This window comes from Serinus canaria, chromosome 3 (genome assembly GCF_022539315.1).
Source record: "Serinus canaria isolate serCan28SL12 chromosome 3, serCan2020, whole genome shotgun sequence".
Lineage (NCBI taxonomy): Eukaryota > Metazoa > Chordata > Aves > Passeriformes > Fringillidae > Serinus > Serinus canaria.
The window spans coordinates 74043502-74065811 of record NC_066316.1 but is presented as its reverse complement, the minus strand read 5'-3'; the positions used below and the strand labels follow the sequence as shown (position 1 = coordinate 74065811).

Genomic DNA, 22310 nt, shown 5'->3' with positions numbered 1-22310 from the left:
TTTCTTATAAAGCTCCCCTGAATCTTAAATAGGGCAGATCATTATATGGAAGCACATCCATTTGCCGTCCTGAGGACCTGAGGATTTTAGGCTCACAGATCACATTCAAATCAAAACTAGCACCCTAGGGATGACACATCCCATGAAATTGATGTATCACATATAGACTGGCATTCCCACAAACACCCATTCTTTTTTCAGTGAGTCTCTCTCAAGGCTTTCACCTACACCTATCCCAATACAGCAGCAGTGCTAAAGGTTTGCAGAATGTCTTTGAGTGCCAGATCATGCAGCTCTTCTACTGTATCCATGCAAGACACAGGATTCATTTTGCAAAGCTATGAAATAAGGATGATTTACATTATAATAATCTATTATTGTCACAAAATCTAATAAAAACCCCTAAGCTTGTTATATGAATATTAGCTGCACTTCAAATTAGGCACATGCATCTTTCACTGCACCATAGCATTCCTGAGGAGTTTTTCCCATCACAGGAAAAGCTATATGCCTATCAAAATAGTACCTCATCCATGAGGAAGCAGGTATGCCTCTCAGTTCTATTTTTCTGCTCAGGCTTTTTGGCAAAGCTGTGTTCAAATCCAGTGCCAAAAGTACCATTACTAAAATACCATAAACAAGCAACAATGCAGCATGGTGGGATAATTTGTTATTTTAAGAAAACATGTTTGCTGTCAATTGGCTTGCAGCAGCTTTGCTGCCAGTTGGCATATTTTCTGGTTACCTAAATACAGAAGTCAGCTGGGTGGCATGTTCTCCTCCTGACCCTGCTTGGCAGCCTTCTACCATGTACTGTACAATGTCTGTAGATATTTTTTTAACTGCAAAAGAAAAATCACAAGATTCACACAGAGCTCTTGAACTGACCATCTGGAGAATGTCTTTCATGAAGACAAAAATTTTTAAACGAGAAAAAAAAAGGTTTAATATTTCTTTGGTGCAAGTGAAATGGTTGTGAGAGCACTTAGTTAGATTGGCTATAAAGAACAGAATGAGTCACGGGTTTATGCAAAAGTGTTATTTTCACCACCATTATCCTTTAAACAGATTTTTAAATACACTGTTGTTTTTTTTAATTTAAAGCCAAGAGATATACATTTAGAGGAAATACAGGTTTTATTTAAATCTAGGTTCTGTTTATATTCTTTAAGCATTCCTATTTGATTCAAAAGAATGGCAGTCACAGCATTATATTCTGCTCAAAGCTGTGTGGATCTACTCTGTAATTTCAGTGGTGGAGATTGTTCTGAAATGCACCCTAACTCTTTTTTAAGGGAAAAAAACCCTAAAAAACTCAACAACCTCTCCCACTATTTTCTCAATAATTGCTTCCAATTAAATACCCAAGTTGCAAGATACAGCTCTTCCTTTATAAAGGTGGAACTGGGCTGCAAGGACTTTTCTAGAAGGGTGTGGCAGAGCCCTGTCCAGGCAGGCAGGGAGCTGGTAGCTACAGCAGCCCAGGACTTCCAGCTCATTGCAAGGTGGGTACTCAGCTTTCAGCAGATATGGCTGTGATGGCAAAAGTGGGGAGAAAATTGGTGATGACTGAGCCAATATCCTAAGCACATCTTGTCCCTGAAACTATTATAGACCAGAATCAAACAATACTTTATCAGAGAAAATTCCCAGGAGAACTCAGAGATGAATCCAAATTTTGCTTAATGCCTCTCTAGCAGCAAGAAATGGAAATTTTGAGCTCAGGCACATTCATTACACAATGGTAGGGTGAAAAGAGTGCTTCATTCTTTAGGTACCTAAAAATAAAGATGTTCTTTCTACAAAACAAAGCATGCTAAAAGAAGAAAGAAGACGCAAAGATACCTTCAGAGAGCAACATGCTACTTTTAATGCATTTAAAATGCGTTTATGGGGAGAACATACTCTTATGGAAAGAGCATACTCTAGTCCTATTTGATCTCAAAACTTTAGGTGGAAGAAAAGTTCCACAACTGCTAATGGAGGAGATTATATGGGAAGGATAGGGGAAAAAGGAAATGCCTTCAGATTCCTGAGAAGTTGATTAGTTCATTAGAGAGTTAAATGAGGCAGGACTTCTCTGCCTGAGAGGCAGAAGTCCCAGACCAGTTAATGAAAAAAAAAGCCTCATTCAGTATATCTGGCCAGATTGTTTTATTCAGCTCATCTGAGAGTCTTAAATACTGAGATGAAAGATGCTCAGCAGTGCAGAAACCTTGCAGGCATGGAGAGATGTACTTAAAGCAAACAAACAGCTCACCTTGCAGCTCATTAACCAGCACCAAGCACTTCAACACAGCTGGGAGAACCAAGTCTATGTCACACAGTTCAGTGCTCTGGGTTCTCTGAAGTACTTCAAGAATGAAAGCAAGAACAGAGGCCAAGCGAGGAGGTGGAGCATGCCCTTTGAACTGCAGGTAGTTTTCTCTGGGAAGACAAAGCAAGCCAGAACAAAGTCTGTGATTTGGGGTTTTTTTCCATGTAATGCAAGCACCATATACCTTAAAATAACTGTGATATTTCAGCAGGAGGCCTATTACATAGATTTCTATCTTTATCTAGGCTTAAATAATGGCTTCTATTTATCTTAGTCATAGCAATGACTCCCAGTTTATCAGAAGACAGTGATGTCTTCTGACTCTTCTGTTCAGAGAGGAGTGAGAAATAAGAGCCATCATAATTACAATTAAAAACCCAAGTGTGACTATTAAAAGCTAAATAAAGTAGCTTTATAATATAATTGAATTAATGAAGGAATCAAGATTTGAAAATCCTAAACCAACATGCATAATACAGCTGTTATTTAATTACATTATTTAGCTTTATGTGCTTTTGCAAACTCACAATCATACTTGTGGTAACAGCTCTGTTGTTACACTGGTACTGTTATTTCATTTTTGTAAACAGTATGTTGTAACAGGACAGCCACTGACTGATTTTGTTCTGTCAGAATTAACACAAACATCTCCAATATAAAATCTGGCACAAGGATAAAAAGGTGACCTGTCAGTCTGCAACAAGAGCAAATTTTAACATCACACACATGGAGTGTTCCAATTTTAACACATTGATTTGTTCATTTTCCACACAAGAATACAAGAATATGAATTACTGTTGGTTTGGCCTCACAAATTAATGGAATTTGAAGACAATAAGTTTTGCAGGTGAAAGAGAACACAGCATTTATTCATCAGTCAGCAAGAGCATTCCCAGAACCTTCAAAAAAACATTTTAAGATATTTAATATTAGGTACTGTTTACCTACTCAAACAAGGCACATATGTTGGCTGAGCAATGCATCAGTTAAAAACCAGCATCCTTATTAAAAACTCAGTAAAGAGTGCTTCTACAACTTTCAAATTCAATGTGACTTTCAGAGCTCTGTGTACTTCATTGCACCACTTCAGAGCAATGGTGTGACTTGGCCACTGAAAGTTGTGACACCCACAGTTCTTGTATCATGTGGTCTGTCTTACTTTAATATTAGCAACACTGAAATCTTCTGTCTCATTAATTACTCTGAAAATTTCTCACAATTTTTTTTTTTTTTTGGTGTGTGTTCTTCCACTACAGCAGCTCTGTGAGCTGGGTAATACAATCCTGATGGTGCGGTTTCCTTTCCCCTCTGCAGCAGCAATACATTCACTGCTTTCATATGGCAAAGTGGTGAACAAATTGCACCTATTTGTGTACAGACCCCATGACTGCCTCCTGACCACCCAGCACGTTGTAAACCAGAGTGCTGCTCAGTTCTAACACATTTTTCCCAGATCACTATGGAATGTTTCACATCTTAAAAATCACCAAGTGCCATCACACCTTCAAAACTTTCCACTCTCAATCCCCATGTTCACACATGCATTGCACACAGTCAAAAATAACTTTAATAAGATGACAAAGTTTGGGTATCCAAAAACATGTCAGAACTAAGATTGTGAAATCTTAATTGAGTCCCTTAATAGGTGATAATACAGGCTTTGCTTTCAGGATTGCCTATCATATTTACCCAAGATCAGCACTGACATTCTTTTTCTGATCAGCATGTATACCCACTCTTTAACAAATAAAGATCCAATTACCGTAGATATAGGCCTGTATTTGAGAGGGTTTAAATCCTTCCCCAACATGGAAAAAACGTACAGATTGTTCACTGTTCTGCAGTACATAAAACAAAGTGTCAGACTCTCAGCAGCAGGAACAGAGATTTGTAGCTGCTGTTGACATCATGTGAGTGGTGACAGCACAGTGAACAAATACTGTCTCCCTGCCTCTCTGTCTCCCTCTTCCCAGTTTTCCATGTCCCTGGGGCAGCTGGCACACCTGTGTATACCCTGACACTTGGAGAGCAACAAGGCCCCCAGTGCACAGGTACCTGTGGCACTACAACTCTGTACCCCTAAATACAGCCTGAGACACATACGTGATGATGTGTCTTGGAGCATAATTTTTCTAGAAAAGGACTTGTATTTCATGTGACCTCCTGCAATATTTTTTGTTGTGGCCTAGGACTTTTATCCTTCATTAATCTCTCACAAATCTTTCCAATTTTACTCTTCTGATATATAAACACTCTCCTTCCTTTGCTCCTTGCCTAGCAACTTCCAGGCTCTTCCAAGAGCCACACCATCAGCTGAGAGGAAAGCAGAGGCCCGAGCTCATGAGCTATTTGAGAAATCTGAATCTGAAACCTGAGTAAGTGATGTTTTATATCCTACTGGTCCTTACCTTATGACATGCAGTGTGGTCTTGCGGAGACGGAGCAGCTGGGGGGCGGTGATGAAGCTGCATAAAGCAGAGAGCAGAGGATGCTGCCCGGCACCGGCCGCAGTCGGGGAGGAAGGCAGGAATCGTCCAAAATAATGGCGAATAATGCTCCCAAGGAGTTGATTTAAATAGGCACCCTGTGTTTGGGACTGACAACATATGAAGGACAGGCCCTGTGGAAGAAAATTTTAGAAAGTGAGGAATTAAATAAATTTTTACTGATACAGTTGAATAAATCTTTAACAACTGTATGCTAAACACTCACTACATGCTGTGCAAACTGCTGCACGCAGAGTAACTATGCCTGACAAATAACCATCGCTGATTTGCTGCAGACATGATGATCTGCAAATGAAGACAGAGGAAGGCAAGGCTTTCAAAGCAGAAAAAAATCATTCACTAGACTAATATATTGGAAGATAAGCTTTGGGACATGCAAGCTCCCCTTCAAATCCAAAACAAAACTGTGGCATTTCAGACCTGAGAAAGCTTCTGCGCCCAAAAGCTTCTAATTTCTGTTTTCAATCCTGCACGTGGTCTAAGTATATTAATCAGGTAAGATTTAAGATGGGACAGAAAGAATAAATACCTCATTTGCTTGTAAAGAACTGTGTGAAATTTTTGTATAAATGATATAGCAGAAAAAATGAGCACTTAGAATGGAACTCCAACAAGAAAAGATTTGCTCATAGAATGAACAAATTAGGGTAAATTAGGCACCATTTATAAAGGATTTAGAGGAGGTTTTAAACACAGTTTAAGATAAGGCTAAAACTGCTGTGATTTATGCAATATAAGCTACATTGATCCAGAGAAAAATCTATAATGAAAGTACTTGCCCAGAAAGTGCTTTTCTGAACTCTACCTGTAGTTATAGAATATATATGGTCCATCCCTGAAAAAAAGAGTAGTATTCTTACTGGAATGGGTTCCCATAAGAGAAAGTGAAGATCTTGTTTCCTTCCCCCTCCTCTGATTACTGAGAGCAAGAAGAACAAATCACTAAGAAAAAAATAAAAAGGTCCTGTGATCTCCTGTCTCAAGGGTCACAGTCAGCAGCACAAACAGAAGCCTCTTGAGAACTCAGTTTTCACAATAGTTTTGTCCAACAAGAATAATGGTGTAAAACAAGGTCAAGCACAGAGCTCCCTAGACAGCAATTTCAACAGTACTTCAAATTTCCATTAGCATTGCAATCCAGACTCCAGTTTTGGTAAGAGGACTATCTGTCTGAATATTTATGGTTGCTGAGGTAAACTAATGCCCCTCATATAGGAATGAACAGATCAAGTCAAGCTGCTTTTGTTCCCCAGCTATTGAAAAAAGTGTATTTCTGTTGCTTTTTGTATAGAAGTCAAAAAAAACCTATTTTTTGACTCCCCAAAAACATTTTCTTCTATACCTGTCTGTGTGAACATGACAGAACACTCAGGTGGGGAAAAAAAAAAAAAAAAAAAAAGAACAGGCTGAGGCATAGCTGAGGGTCTTGAAATGCTGAGTTCCCACTTTTGGTTCCACAGTAAACAAATACAGGAAACAGGATATTTCAAGAAATGAAGTGCCTGAAGACTTGGTGGCACTCTTGAATGCAGATTTGGCTTAAGGGTTTTACCTCACATACTTTTGGGGTTCCTTGATAATTCTAGCAAGTCTCAGTGATAAAAACTACACTTTCTGAACTGAGGCTTTGAGTAAAACTTAAGATTTTCTCCTCCTTTTATATACATAGAGTAAATTATTGTAGGAAAAAGCTGCTGCTGTATCAGAATTCTTAAAAAAAGAAGTCTGATACTTCTTGGCAAGTAGCAGACAGAGACTGTTAGAGATGACAGACTATTTAGTGTGGAAATTTAAGTGTTTGATGTTTTGAGTAAGATATTGCAGCAGGCATAAAGAAGAGTTGCCTGTGCTTTCTTTAGTAAAGCTCATACAGAAAGACAGAATATATTCCATAATCCCAATATCAGAACTGGCACTCTTAAGACTCTAGACTCTTAGTGTTTTAACACTAAAAGAATCCAGACATCTATGACACAGTGTATTAATTTATTGGATAAAAGGGACACAAAGAACATCACATCCTTACAGAGGATACCTGCAGGAATACATGAAGAAGGCAGCACCTCTGAAGAACTAACAATGACAGTTGCTAAAATGAGATAGTTCTTCAAACTGAGGATCAACAAATGATACACAGTATCAAGAAGACATCTGTTATTAACCAGTAGGAGTTACTGTTTTTAAGAATGATCCCAGACTTATTAAATGGTTGCAATAAAAAGAAAAGAATATGAGAATTTAGATATCTGAAGAAATGCTGACTAATTTTTACAGGTCTAATAATTTCATTTCAAAGTGAACCAACAAACCTAGCCTGATCCTTCATAAAAGCATTTTCATTTTTTGGGTTGAAATAAATTGATTTGCAAATTGCATCCCAAAAAATTAGAAAATACTTGGATTTCTCTCTTGGACAAAAAGGCCTACTGACTTCAGGTCAACACTGTGTTCTTTGTTTTGGACTCCTCCTTTTCCTTACAAAGTGCAGAGAGCAACAAACCTGCACGAGGTCTGACAACAGCATATCCCAAGTGGCACAGGGCATGAATTACTAACACTGCACAGTAGGTGCAAATCTCCAGCTACAATGGCAAAACATCCTAGGTAGTGCTGGCCAAGGATGTGATTGCAAGGTAATCACACAGAAATTTCTTCCTTTAAATCCCACCAGTAATTAAGCAAGATAAAGGAAGCTACTCTTCAAATGAGAGAAAAAAAGAAACACGTGCAATTGGACTGCAATTCTGGACCAGAGATTTGAAATCAATCACATCAGACCCCCAGGACAAAGCAGATGGACTTTAAAGGGTTGATAGAGTTGCTTTCTTTTCTTTAACTATGCTCTTCAGCCATCTCCTGAGGTTAAGATTAAAAATAAAAAGACGTTTTAAGGGGAGCAGAGAAGCATGACATCATCTGCTCTTTATTTTAGCAGAAAGGCAACGGATTCCTCTGTGTGCTCACTGGAGGAACCTTTTGTGGCCAGAGCTGCCTCTTCTGATTTATCTGTATATCTGTAAATCACCTGTGGAGAGCAAAGAACCGATTAGTGTGGATTACTGGAACTATTCACTGCAGAAATGCCAAGCTACCTAATGATGACTTACACTGTAAGTCCTGCTGTTGGAATAAATCTGCTGTCCACCAATTAATGTTGTACAATTCCTATTAAATACATATTATAATTCACAAAATGTACTAATAAGGTTGCTCAAATATCGGACCGCAGATGTGGCTCATGGGAGGGCTTTCAAGGTCTGATCTCAGACAAATGCTGAGCCTGCAGAGAGCCATTAAAATCACTGGGAAGTGTATGGGCCAAGCACTACTCAGAATGAAGCTCTTTTGCTGGTCTCAGTATTTAGACAGAAATCAACAAATCTTCTGTATTTGGACAGGAATAATACTGATAAATCAAGCAGGGTATCTTACCTTCCCTGTCCTTATATATACAGTGCTTATTCAATCTACCCACACTGTATTCTGCAAGATAGATTTAAACAAATATTTCTTCTCCAAAACAAGTCTCTTACACTGCTTCATCTTTTCCCATATTACTGGTATATGTGTACTAAAATTCTTCCAAATCATTCTCCAAGAAATTCATCAAGAGCAATATTGGTCTGAAACTTCCTGTGATAGATTTTAGCAATCCACAACCACACAAATCAACTCAACTTCTTTTTGCAGTAGTGAAATACCTACAGTTAAATTTTACATATCTTGCTATCTCATAATTAGGAACAGAGTCCCATACAATTGTAAAATGGCTGTTCATTCACATTCTTTGTGCTTTACTTTCCAAAGTCAGTAATTCAAACATATCTGAGGACAATTTTTATATTTCAAAAAAAATCTTTCTTAGGTCATCAAGTATTACCAAAACACATGTGCAGTGAAAGAAATAGTACCCAGACAGTAACCCTTTAGGCAAGATAAAAACCCAAAAAATAGTTTAAAAGTTGCTAGAGCTAAGCTATTTTAGCAAGGCAGTATCAGTGACTGAATTTGAAAAAAAAAATCTTGATAAGCTCCCTGTACAGTAGAGACCAGACCAGCTGCCCAAAAACTGTCAAAAGGCAGGGGTATAGCCCAAAGTTCTATATAAGGACAAACATAACGAGTAAACACAGTCAGTCTGAACTGATGGAAGAGAAATGCAACATCCAGTCTTAATTAGTGCCTTTGACAATTACGTGTGCTTGTGTAAAATGAAGCAAATAAATTTGTAGGTTTGGGGTGGTGAAGGATGATGAAATATAGCCATTGGTTCTGATGAATTGTGTAGTAACAAACTACATTGTGTGGAGAGAATGTTGTCCTAAAAGATGAAAATATTCAGGAATTCTATAGGATTTCATAAAATTGCTGCATCAGTGGATATGTAAAATAAACTGCTACTAGGACTGACTTCAAACCACTTTAAAACCCACAAAAGAATCAAGTAAACCACATTTCTGAGATCTGAAGCAGTTTTTTTGAGCAAAGCAGGAAAAGCCTACACTGTAGGAACTGAAGAAAAAAAGATGGAACCTGGAACTTTTCAGAAGACTAAAAAAAAAGCATTAAAAAGAAAAGGCTGCTGAGTAAAAATTCCACTCAAGGACTTTTATACTTTGACTATGAATAAAGAACTTGCATGTATAAGAAGATGCTATGCTTTGCATGGTCTCCAAATTCCCATTTCTTTAGTTTCATGTAACTGTGAAAGGATTAAGTTGTAAACTGGAGTATGAACAGGGACAGATCTACAGAACAATGCTTCTCTAACAGTAGGGTGAATTAAGGCTCCTGCACTAAAATGCAAGTGCTCTGCCTCCACAAATGAGCACCAGGCACAGGGCAGCTCCCCAAGAGTGGCCTCATCACATATTTCACCTGAAGTTTAGGTTAGTCAAGGTGAGGTTATTCCCAAAGAATTCTGTTTCTCCATCTTCCCTTCCACATATACTGTTTTATCACTATTCTGATAGCCCATTTGGGGTTCTGGGTTTTGTTTGTTTTGTGAGGCTAGTTACTATTGGATTCAAGTCACAAATTGCTATTCACAGAATCATTAACGCAAATTAAATGAGAATGTGTATGGTGGTGAAAGGGAATTAATGTAGCTTTAAGCCGACTGTGAAACAATAACTTGAGATGTCAGAGAGTGCCTAGAATCCATTCAATCTCAAATGATCTCTGAAGAGTTATTTTTTTGTTGTTGTTTTAAAAATGATCTTGAAATATTTTTGTTTTGAGTCGATTCTAAATTGGAATTTTCCCATTTTTCTACATAAAAGAGAAAGAAGTATTTTTTAATAAATCAAGAATTTTAAGACATTTAAAAATATTGAAACCTTGTAAATACAAACAAAAATTAATAAAATACAAAAGTGTCATGTTGAAACAGGTAAAATAACTCATGAATTCTCCTCTTTTCTCCCCAGAAGTGTTTATCAAATTAAAGAATTACTTGTTTTCTAGAGGCAGCGTTTGTCTAAAATATTGTGTCACACAAGGTCATCTAGCATAGCTGGAAAGCACATGGACAATGCAGCAGACTGATGAAGAGTACAAAAGTGAGGTCTGGAAGTCAGAATCTGGCAAATAAGCCAGGAAACAAGGGTACACAACACTCAAGACTTCAAAACCAGCTCAAGTGGTTTCATCTGAAGACTACATCTGCCTATGCAGGCTCCAGAGAAACTGGCTCTGCAACTGAAATACCAAATTAGCAAACAGACACTCACAGTCCATGCTAATACCATTGTCCAGATGCCCCTACATGTACACAACTTCTGAAAATACCTACAGAGCAATAAAGCAAAACATACTGGGCAGAGCATTGCATAACCATATTCACTTCCATATGACATGCCTTCAATCACAATGAACTGCTTTTGAAACTAATAAATTCAAGTGATGTTTACAATGTCACCACTGCATTGTTTCACAATGTGAAGTAGTCAGTTAAGACTGCAATCAAAATGAAGACTAAGGGAGAATGGTAAACAAAAAAGATGCAAAGATTTACAAGGGAAACATGTCAGCTTATTTATTTTCAAAATATAGTATTTTCTCTTTCTCACCAGCAGAAATTAGTCCCTTTCTACAGCATCAACAAGCCTTACACAGTTTCAAGAGTGACAGGGTAACTGAGAGAAGAGTAGGATGAATAATAGGGAAGAAGGCTTTAGTCATGCAATCATAAGCAGCAGGAAGCTGATTTAGCAAAACATATTCTCCAAGTATTAAGACAAACCAGTGGCATAATGCACCGAGGATTTTCTTTTGTTCCTAAGAGAAACAAAAAAGGGTTATCTCATTTATAACTATCTACAGTTAGCCAAGTCAAGGATGATTTAAAACATTTGTTCTGTCATCTTAACAATTTTCTCACTCCATATTATAATTACTTGATGCACTGTTTGAGAAATCTGGTCACATTGGAGACCAGTGTAAGCAGCAAGTTTGGCTAAAGGTTTTCCATATGCAGTGATGAGACCAGAAGCTCTGCAGTGTACCACAGCATAACTGCCTGCAATGAGGAAAGCCAAATGGGTGGCAATTTTCCTTTCACTTCTATAAGAAGAAAAAAAACTTCTCTTGCTGCTTCGGTAAATTCAGTCAATGCTTGTTGACTAGGGAAAAAGAAAAGAAAACATCCCCTGCAATATTAATCTTTTCCTGAAGATTCATTTGTATGCTGGTAATAGAGCTGAGATACTTACCTGGAGATAAAGAGGCAGGCTTTCCTGAATGGCAGACAGCAAAGCCACAGGCAGCTCCTTGTCCTGCTGGAGCACAGAGTGTGGCAGCAGTAAGCAATCCACAATGCGAAACAAGAGTTGCTGTGCCTTGGAAGTAGCCAGTATTGGTGCACAGAACTTTACCAGGCATCCTGTTGAAAAAAATTCAAAAAATCCCAAACCAATTTATAGTTAAGAAAAAAAAATTTAGCAAAGCTTAAGAAGCAAGTATGTTAAATTATATAATCTGAAAGTAGCAAAAGCAACTGAATTGTCTCTCACTCCTACGTAATCATTCCATGGCATCCCGTTAAAAAATATCCCAGTCAAAACAACTCAAAAGACCATTTACATTTCATCAAAATAAAATACTATATTGATTCAACACAACACAGTTAGAAGTTTTTTGGCAAGTGAAGATGTTTTAGGAAAAGAACAGCAATGCTAAAGATAGGATGAGTCTCTTAGATCCCTGCAGAAAACTTAATTAAACTTGATCCATAACCATACTGAATCAGCACATGGGCACTTGCACATTTACCTTGCTGTGTGCATTCATCCCAGAAAAATGCTGCCTTTGCCTTCTCTTTACATTTGTCTAACACCACTGTGGCAACACCACATCAGCAACTACTCACACAGCAATTCAATGTTAGCAAAACACTAAATATCCGTCAAATTGCATTTAATTTCAGCAGATTAAGAAGAACAAGGGGCAGCCAACTCCATTAAGTCTTGCCAGGTCTTTGTGGGCTCTCAGTTCACAAACTGAGAGCCTCAGAGAACATCTTTCTTGTTTTCAGCACAATAATGTATCACTTGCTCAGTTTTGAGCCAGTTTTAAGATTGTTCGTTTGACTTTCAGAAAAAAGAAAGTAAAAAGGTGTTAATGTGTAAATACCCCAAAAAAAATTTGAAAAACATCTTGATTGCAGGCAAGGTGTAATTTTTCTTGAAAAACTAACTCCACACACAGAAGTGTTAATACTCAAAACACACATTAAATAAAACAAGATTCTTATGTAGACATTGTCAACTTTACATTTTATTAGAGGCAGGAAGAAATTTTCTGGGTTGAAAACAGAGGAATATCCTGAGGAAACATGTTTAAGACTTTGAAAATAATGGAAAATCAAAAGTAGGCTGTTACAAGATATTATTAATATATAAAAGTCATTCATTATCATCTCTAAAAACAACGCAAAACAACATTAATCTTGTGGAGTGAAAGAAAACACAATGATCAATCATAGAGAAAGAGAACGATCACCTAACAATACTTCTAATAATGTTGTCTAAGCTTCCTGCTTTGAAAGAAACATGGTCATTCCAGCTCCAAGTACTTCTTCTATTATCACTGCGTGATGTATGGGACAGTACAAGACACAATCTGACTACAGACAGAAGGTGTTTAGATTTGTTAAGTTTTGTGCTTTGTCCTTATAATTTAACAAGCCCACTGAATGTAAAGCAGTGATTGAAATACACTTGATTTTTTTTTTCATTTAAACCTTCTTTATGTTTTCTTAAATAAAAAGAAAGGACATTTTCTTGCACACAACAGCATGAGTGAAGATTAATCATTTCCTACTGCAAAGAACAAAAAGGACAATACCAATCTAAAAAGGAAAATACCAATCTAAAATTACTTTTCAAGGCTCCAACCCACATTTGGGTATCTAAAAATGTTTAATTTTATATACATCCTGTGTATCAAAGTATGCTGATCTCACAATATAAAAATTGAGTATTTTTAAAAACTCCAATTCTAGTACATTTGGTGCACCTCCTGCATCTGGGTCATGCTTTCCCTGTGTTCCTTAGAATCAGGATGTAAACTGTGTGTGCATGCAAATCATTATCTCTGTTTTAGGATACATAAGGTTTACTCTGTTTTTAAAGGTAAGTGGGTCAGACTGGCACATTCATTGAGAATTTAAGCACTCTTCTTTTTCCACCCTATCAGTGGTTCCACATTTAAAAAATATATGCTAGAATTGCATTTTAGTAAAGTACAGTGCTTGTCAGAGAAGGGGTTCCAAAAAAGAAGTGATACCTAAGCCAATTTGGCCACTAACATAACTCCACTACATACCATGTAGCCTGCCATAATACTGCTTATCACAGAATAGTCTCAGCTGAAAGGGGCCCACAAGGATCACCAAGTCCAACTCCCAGTCATGCACAGGACACCCACCCAAAGTACCACCATGTGCCCAAGAGCATTGTCCAAACACTTTTTGAACGCTGTCAGGCTAGTGCTGTGACCACTTCCCTAGGGAGCCTTTTCCAGTGCTCAATCCCCCTCTGGGTGAAAAACCTTTTCCTAAACTCCCTAAAACCATAGTTTTAAACCCTACCTTACCCCTTCACATTGGCCCTAACAAAATCTGCCTACAGTTTGCTGAATTCTACGACTCCTTGGCTGCACTTCTACTTAAACTATATAGTGATTGAAAAAACCCATTCAAACAAGTGACTACTAGAGTGTTTTATTCAGTGAGTCAGGCTATGCCCCATAGCGTGGATATCTAACACCAAACGTTGCTTCTAAGACTGCATGTTGTCTCAATCCACATGGCTCTAAATTTGGAATTCTTTCAGAAGGGTATACAATGACTTTTATTTTCTACAGGAAGAACTCAGAGCTCATCAATTCTGTTTGAAATTAGTGGGCAGAGGAAGGAAACAATAAGAGACCTCATACAAAAAGATCTCATGACCCTCTCTGGAAAGAGCAGATCCACTGTGGGTACAAATTGCTGTAACTTCAGGAACTGCTATGACTTATGACAATCCTCACTACAGCTAAAGAGCCAGAAACCAGCTCCTGTCACTGTTTCTGAGTTTGTTTAGGTAGAACAGGTGGTTTTCACTAATGAAAGATACAGAAACATCTTACTTTTTTTAAATACTGGTTTGCAGGGGTAATTAAAAAAGATGCATAAAAACTGACAAGGAGGTTAGACATCAGGATCTAGAGAAAATCTGGAAAAAAAACTAACTGTAGCATCTTGGTAACTTTCTTTTTTTGAACATTAAATGGTATAGAGCAAATATATATCTGGATAGTATAGAGGGGAAAGAAGTATTATAAGTTTATTTTACTGATTCTTTAAAAATATTTCCTAAAAGATAAGATGTGTAAAATAATTACCTATGATCCAGTACGTAAGCTGCAGACCTTCTGGAGGTCCTTTTGCCTTCAGATAGGGTTTTACATACTTTAGCACATCACCCAAATACTCCAGAGTCTTTGCTACCATGGCAGATCTCTCAGGGAGTGTCTGAAGACCACTGTAAGTTCTACCAATGGCCTGAGAGAACAAAAACATTGAAATAAATATAAATCAGTGTCTCATGAGACTTTTTTTTAAATGTGACTAATTTCTTTTAGTCACTTGAAATCTGATACATAGTCTCTTTTCACTGAAATTGTCCTATGAAACTAACACGGGGTAGATGTACAGTACCTTAATGAACTGGACAAGAGCATGTTTTGGATCTTGCTTGAAAACTGACTGTCCAACATTAGCCTTTAAAAGAATGTTTTCTACTTCTGAGAGTTTAAAAATCAGTCTTGTCATTTCCGTCAGCTGCTCCATGTAGGCTTTTCCTGATTATTACAAGAGAGCACATCAATAAATACAGTATACAGTATTTAATTTAGTCCCAAAATCATGAAGTAAAGAATTATTTTAAAATATCTAAACCACAAATATTTGGCAGCCAACAGCATCTCTCTAGATAAATAAAATAATTCCAAACCAGTTATTTTTCTGATATAATTTATAAGAAAAGACAGAGTTTTAAGTATTGCTAACCAAGCTGATGGGTTTCTTTTTTTTTTTTCAAAATCCACAAAATGTGTATGGGAAATAGTGACTGGAAGATATGTTCTACAAATAATGAGAACTGCAGTTGTTTTAGAAGAAAGGATGAAGTATTGCTGTAAGAAAGCAAAGTATCCAGTGTAAAAAAGGGGAGAATTAATTGCAGCTAGATTTCCCCCACCCCTCCCTTTTTTTTTTCTTTTAGGCTATTCACAGCATGATTTCTGACTATTTACTTCAGATTTTCACTTTTTTTAGAGCAGTTTCTCCATGGGGGAAAAATAACTTGTCTCCTTGGGAGCAAGTTTTTATTCTTTGCTTCCAAGGAAACAAGCTCTTTTATCTTTGTTTGTGATAAATTTGTCATATGCAGAGCAGGCAAACTATCAATAAATAGCACAAGCAGTGTAAAGAAACACATTTTGTAATTAGGTAAAAGTAAAGGAATACAAACAAAAATATATTTTGTAATTAGCTGAAAATGTTTGCCAGCTTTGCAATATAGCCCCGTTACTGCAAACATGAGGGAAATGTGAGCACTTACCAACTGTTCTCTCAGCATCTGTCTTGGCCAAGGCGCCACTCGGTTGATCAAGGAACATTTGCAAAACGCAGCGAAACCACGAACGTACTGTCAAAGCTTCGTAGGATGTATAGCCCATGCTAGAAAAAGCTTCACACAGTGAACTGCGTAGGTGGAAGAGAAAGAAAAAAGGTACAGACATCTAATAAAAGTAGGCAGAAAAGTGACAGAGTATCTCATTTGGCTGTAGATGCATATATTCTTGTGTATATATGTTTTGGCTACAAAAAAAACAGAGGGAGGAAAATTCACACAATGGGAAATGCCTTAGTGTAACAATGGATGATTTGACTGTATTATCTAACTGACAATGTACAATGCTGGAAATAGTTTATCTGAATCAGCTTGGAACTTCATACTGACACTGCTCACGCTGCTCCAGCCTTTCATATAAAGCCAGTCCAGGTGTCCCACACTACTCTGAAGTCTGCTTAGTTCTAACAACATTAAGGATGGAGAAGAGAAGGTCTGCTTTAGCAAATAAAGATACGCCATGTTCAAAACAGATGCAAAAGGGAAACATAAAAGGGCACTTTGGAGATGAGAAAGGAAACTGCTGTACTCGGCAGTACACATATTCATTTAGGTATATATGCACACACAAGAATATCCATTCACACATAAACGTGCTATATATACTTTCAAACACTTGCTACCATTCTACCAGTCACATGCCAGACCAGAGTCACTCAATGCACAGTCCCTGTACTCTACTACTCTGTACTCCCAAAGTTTTATTTGCCTCACCACCATGAGTAGCTGCTGCAGTCGTTTTTCCCAAGTCAATCAACCTTGCATCATTAATTCTGGAGAAACTCCTTGCTAAAAGACAGCAGGTGTGTGCTGCACTCTGCTCCCAATTACTATCAAAAGAGGTGCATGTGTGCTTCAGGTCAGGGATATTTCTTGAAAATAGTTACACTATATAGTTATTTGATAGACTTCCTCCCTGATCAGTCCTGGATACTTCAACTCTAACAAAAAATGCTTGTATTCTTTCTTGATATGCATACATGTAAATCTACCTATTTTCTATTGATTTTTTACTCACGCTTATAACAGAATGTCAACAAAGGCCAGATGGAAACCAAACTGGATTCTACTTCTCACTAAACAACATTAATGAAGTTGAGGAGTTTTTCTGCTTCACTTATTTAAAACCAGTGATACCTGTTGTGTATTTTTTTGTCTGAACATCTGTGCTGAAGTACTATTGACAACATAAGTAAGGAGACCAAATGAAAGCAAATAAAATAAAAAAATTAACACTGAATTAAGGACCAAAAGAGAACAAATAGGTTGCCTATGGACTTAATGCAACTTGCAGTACCATGTAAAGAAGCTCAGCCTCATGCAATCTTGATGTACATAGCTAGTCTACTTGGTCCCAAAGGCTGACAAAACCCCTTTCTATTGTAGTTTCACTCTTGTGTCCCTTGCTTGCTTGTAGGTGGGCCACTTAGGCATCTTTCTAGAACTGAGAAGGAATATGCTCCTAATCCTTAGAAAGGAACAATAACCACCTGCTGGAAGCATGGCAAGTGGTCCTTTTAAAACAGTGAGCTTATTCACATGCTCAAAGTTAGGTTATAACACTGTCATGTGCCATACAACATGGATCTGGAGAGGAACGTTTAGGCTCTACTGCAGAAAAAATTCCAAAGCTCATGAGTATGTTACCAGAGCTTGCAGGGTATAACAGTATTGGAAACAAAATAATCTTTTACTTTTTAACTGAGAATGTTTGATGGGAAAATTATCAGAGCACAGTAACCATGAAGTCTTAAGACCACAGCACTTTGACAACTTTTGCTACAAAACAAAGGTTAAAGTAAATAAGTACATGAATCATGCTAAAAATAGCGCTTTCAAGACAACAGCAATACCTCTATATTCTATTGAAAATATCTTACCTTAGGTACTCACTGTCCTTCCACAAGGAAGCTGAGCCAGGATAACAATGTATCTATGTATACATTGTTAATAGTATGTCGGGTGTTTAATGAATTTTGGTGACAAATACTTAAGTAATTGCTTTCAAACACCTACTTGAGTGAAGAGCATTGGTAATTAAACTTAAGACCTAAATAATACCAAAATTCAAGTTTAGGAATCAAAATTTTTTCCTTAATCTCACCCAAAGAGCAACAAAATTCAAAATTATAAAATTCAAATTATAAAAGGAATTGAATGTACCTAACTGTTATTTCATTCAGCACATGCTAGGTATCTGCAACCTTGAATGAAACTCACTCTATAAAAATCCTAAAAGAGATTTAGCAGAAAAGAAATTTAGCAGAGGACTGAATACTCCTTTCCCAAGTTCCAAACTGACACACAAGGAACTAAATTCAACCTTTTCTAACACCTCCCTGCAAGAAGGCCATAGCCTCATCTTTGTCAATCACACTTAAATAATCTTTACCATATCCTGATTTACAGTTGCTGTCCTTAGTACACTATGTACCCTAAAAATGTGCAACATTTTTCACTTTCAAATACAGTCCAACACAGAAATATACCCTCTTTCTCTCTCATTTCTCACCTCCCCTGCTTCCAAAACCTGATTCATAAGCGGGCAAGGCGGGCAAAAAAAAAAAAGCACACAACAAAAAACAACCACCACTCATCCTTCTTAGGTTCATAGAGGATTACTTAGTGAAAATAAAATTTCTCAGGTGTATAAAAATTTGACTGGATTGTCCTGGGCAATCTGCACTAGCTGATCCTCTTTGAGAAGATACAAAGAATCTGGACTATTTTAATGAAACATTACAGTCTGAAGCAAGATTTTCCTGAAGCCTAATGAAGGATGAAAAGGTACTGGAAGAACACATAGTCACAAGTTTTCACCTGTTTTCAATTAGATGACTTAGGTATCTTGACACCAGCTGAGGCCACACCATGTCATCCCACCCAAACAGCCTCATCATTGACAGAACAGGCTGTGGTTGCAGATCTGACAGGGCTTTGCTAGGTATATCCAAAGCTAAGAGAGTAAAACCTGTTTTTAAAGAGAGAAAAACATGGCACCATTTTAATAATTTCTCAGTATAATCCCTGTTCCACAAAGAGTACTGACAATTAATTACAATCACTAATGTGCAGTCTGAAAGTACCAGAAATCTCAATTAAAACTGGGCAACTGTTCTAACAGTGATTGTTTGTATCCACGTTAAAAATGTAGTCTCTATCCCAAGCAGTTTGTAAATCATCAAGACATATGGGTGGCAAAGGAGGAAAAATGGATCCTAACACATGCAATTTTAAATAGATTCACAAAACCACAGTTTATAAATCCTGAAGGCATAGTTTTACCACCTCTGCAACGTCTTAAAACCTGCTTTTTCATCTTCTTGACTTTGTTTTCTTACCTCCATCCACTATATCTTGTTCTGTACACTTAAGTATTACTGTGCTTTACAGGGTTGAGCTTTATTTATTTGTTTTGTTGTTTTTACACACTTCTCACAGTGAAAAACTGTATCTGGAAAGAATTCACTCAGTAAAAGCTGGTACCTCTCTATTTTTAGAAGACTTTCATGTATCAAAAGTTACCATATAAATAAAGCACTACAGAAAAAATTATTCTTGCAAAGGATCTCCATATAACTGCTGCAGATCTAGAAACTGGGGCAGTACTTTGTGCAGAATTTTGTTAATGAAGCATAACCTTTTGCTGTTTCTGTTAAGTCCACTGTAGATTCTGTATCCAACAGTACCAGAATAAAAAATATAATGCATTGTTAAAACTGTAAATGATAAGTGCATAAAAACTCAGAAATTAGATGTACTCTTAAATGCCGAGCAGTTATTGGGTTACAGGAAATGAGAAGCATCAAATGAGTCAGGAAAACTGACTTTGGAGGGCAATGAAAAAGGGGCTCATTAGTTCCCAAATTCTCCAATTCAAATAAATATAAACCTGCATGCATTGACAAACTGACTTTGAATTAGACAGAAAAGGCTAGTTTTCAGAAACAACAATAAAACTGTTTCAATTAACAGTACAGGGACAGACTACCTTTAGCCATGAAGGATTTCCCATTTCCTTATGTGCCTCAGAATAAACAATAAGGTCATACAGAGTCCTCACTCTGCCTTAGGTGAGGAAACAATTTGTGCCAGCCTTTTTCCAGATTATCACCTCGTTTCTGCAGCATCAGCCTTAAGAGAGGCTGGGGAGAAATGGGAGGCAGAACTCACTGTGAGGCCCAGGCTGTTTGCCTGGCAGGGGGAGCAGGAGAGCTGTGACAGCTGCTCTCTCTCTCCTCTGGGCTGCAACCTTAAGGCAAGAAGCTCAAACAGCATGGGAAAGGTTTGCCTGTCTCTGTAGTGCTACCTAACACATCTTTATAAAGCAGGTCACAACTGCACTCCCCTCCTTCTCAGAGGAGTTTATAATAGCTTGCTGCTCTTGCTATTTCACTGTGCTAATATAGAATAGAAAAAAATCTATGTCACTGTAGGAAATGAATGAAAGTTTTGACATTAACAACCTTGTCCTTTGATTTGTATTGCTGTTTCTCACACATGTTTCAGCAGTGTGAGACCACTACTGTTGCACACTGCCTCTTTCATTAATGCTGCCTCCTAACTACCACAGAGCTGCTTCAAATGAAGGGTCTTTTAGCTTTTCTATTACCAACTCAGTACTCCTGAGCTTGTAACTTTATCTAATTCATATCATGATGGGAAAAAATATTTTATGTTTCACTCTTCTGAATTTTAGTTAACTGGATACAAGATTTCATTGTAACTGCAGAATGCCACGTTGGCTCCTGATGTGAAAGATCAAACTGGGATAGCTTTCTATTCACTGCCAAGCTGACTCGTTGCATGTGGAGTTCACACAAATAGGAAATGCTGTACTTCAAGATTAAAAGCCTTCAGTGTAAAGCAAGACAAAAAATTAGAATGAATAATAAAATAGTTTTATGACCACAAACATAAGGGTTTGTCAAAAAGCAACAGCCAACTCACTAACCTTTTAAAAATTGCTTTCAAATGAAAAATATTTTAGAAAACTTAGTTTGAATCTCAACCATTATGAATAGTTCAACACAAATAAACTTCTACAAAAACAAGTAAATTTTGAATATAGTGAAAAACAGTATCCTTATTTATATTGTATAATACTTGCATGCTGATTATAATCTGTGACTAGTAGTGAAAAAGAAGTCAGGTTTGTGTAGCTTCAAACCCCTTTGGCATTCTCAATGTGTTTGTACCCTATTAAGGAATTCAATACTACAATACTTCCTTCTGTCAAAACACTTAGCACAGATTCTACTTTTTTCATTTATACACACTTAAGTTACTGCATGGAAGAAGAAATATCCCAAAGTACAAACTCCTTGAAAGTTTGTGACCCAGAGAATAGCACCAAATCCAGCAGGTCGCAGGCAGGGTCAGTGCTAACCTGCAGCTGTATCAGCAAGCTGTGGGGAAGGCGGTGTCTGTGACATTCTCTGGCTCTTCAAGTAGGGAAAGAAATTTCTCCAGAGAGCACTGGCGACAGCAAGGTGGTGCTCTTTAGCCACTAATGGAAGCTGTGCATCTGGGGCTGTGTTTCCCAGTTGAGGTCCCTGGCTTACACGTTCATGCACACTCCTAGGGAGAAACAAAAACAATGTTTATGTACAATAAATGAAATATTCACATCTTTTTAAACAGCATTTACAGCTACTTTAAACCGTAGAGTCTGAGAACTGAAGGATCATTTTGAGCAATTAAAACCTTTATGCAAAGACATTATGCATACCAGTTATTTGATGGATGAATGATGGCATATTAAGCACCATAAAGTTAATGTTAATTACTAATGTCAACCATTAATTATATGCTTTTTAATATGTCAGATCAAAATGAGAAATTGGCAGCTTTAAAATTAATATCTGCATTTTGCAACTGTTAGCATGACAAGCAAGTCTGCTTCCAATCCAAAGGCAGGTGCTTCTTTAAAATTTCTGTCACTAGGATTTTTAGGATTGAGTTGTGTACAGCAAATAATGGCAAATGATTTTGATCAATTGTAAAGCTTCCTTCTGAAATCTACTTCTCACTTGTACAATCTCACTAGGTACTAGTTTAGATAAAAGATTCATTTTATCCTGATGCACTGCAGACAATTAGGTTTGACAGCAATGCCCACAGCTTTGTTAGTACAGTAAAGACAAAAGTTACCACTACACATAACTCCCATCTCTTCCTCAGACAATGTGGCATGAATTCAATAACACACTCAATTTTCTTTGATTCTTCTAGTACCATTCCTGCTACTTAATCTAATTTGGAAGTTGTGACTTTCTAGAGGTTTAATAGAGATATGTCTGCAGG

The 22310-nt window shown here is 37.3% G+C and overlaps 1 protein-coding gene across 1 annotated transcript in view; it reads right to left on the bottom strand.

Moving 5' to 3' along the window:
* The window catches only part of MMS22L (MMS22 like, DNA repair protein), an 89680-nt gene that overhangs the window by 3512 nt on the left and 63858 nt on the right, over positions 1–22310 (bottom strand). Inside the window, exons 15-23 of the mRNA XM_018918181.3 lie at positions 21394–21584; positions 18825–18975; positions 15933–16075; positions 15029–15171; positions 14713–14872; positions 11538–11707; positions 4726–4937; positions 2261–2427; positions 746–842 (exon numbers count right to left, since the gene is read on the bottom strand). Of these exons, the coding sequence (XP_018773726.3) occupies positions 746–842; positions 2261–2427; positions 4726–4937; positions 11538–11707; positions 14713–14872; positions 15029–15171; positions 15933–16075; positions 18825–18975; positions 21394–21584 (1434 nt within the window). The remainder of the gene's footprint in view (positions 1–745; positions 843–2260; positions 2428–4725; positions 4938–11537; positions 11708–14712; positions 14873–15028; positions 15172–15932; positions 16076–18824; positions 18976–21393; positions 21585–22310) is intronic.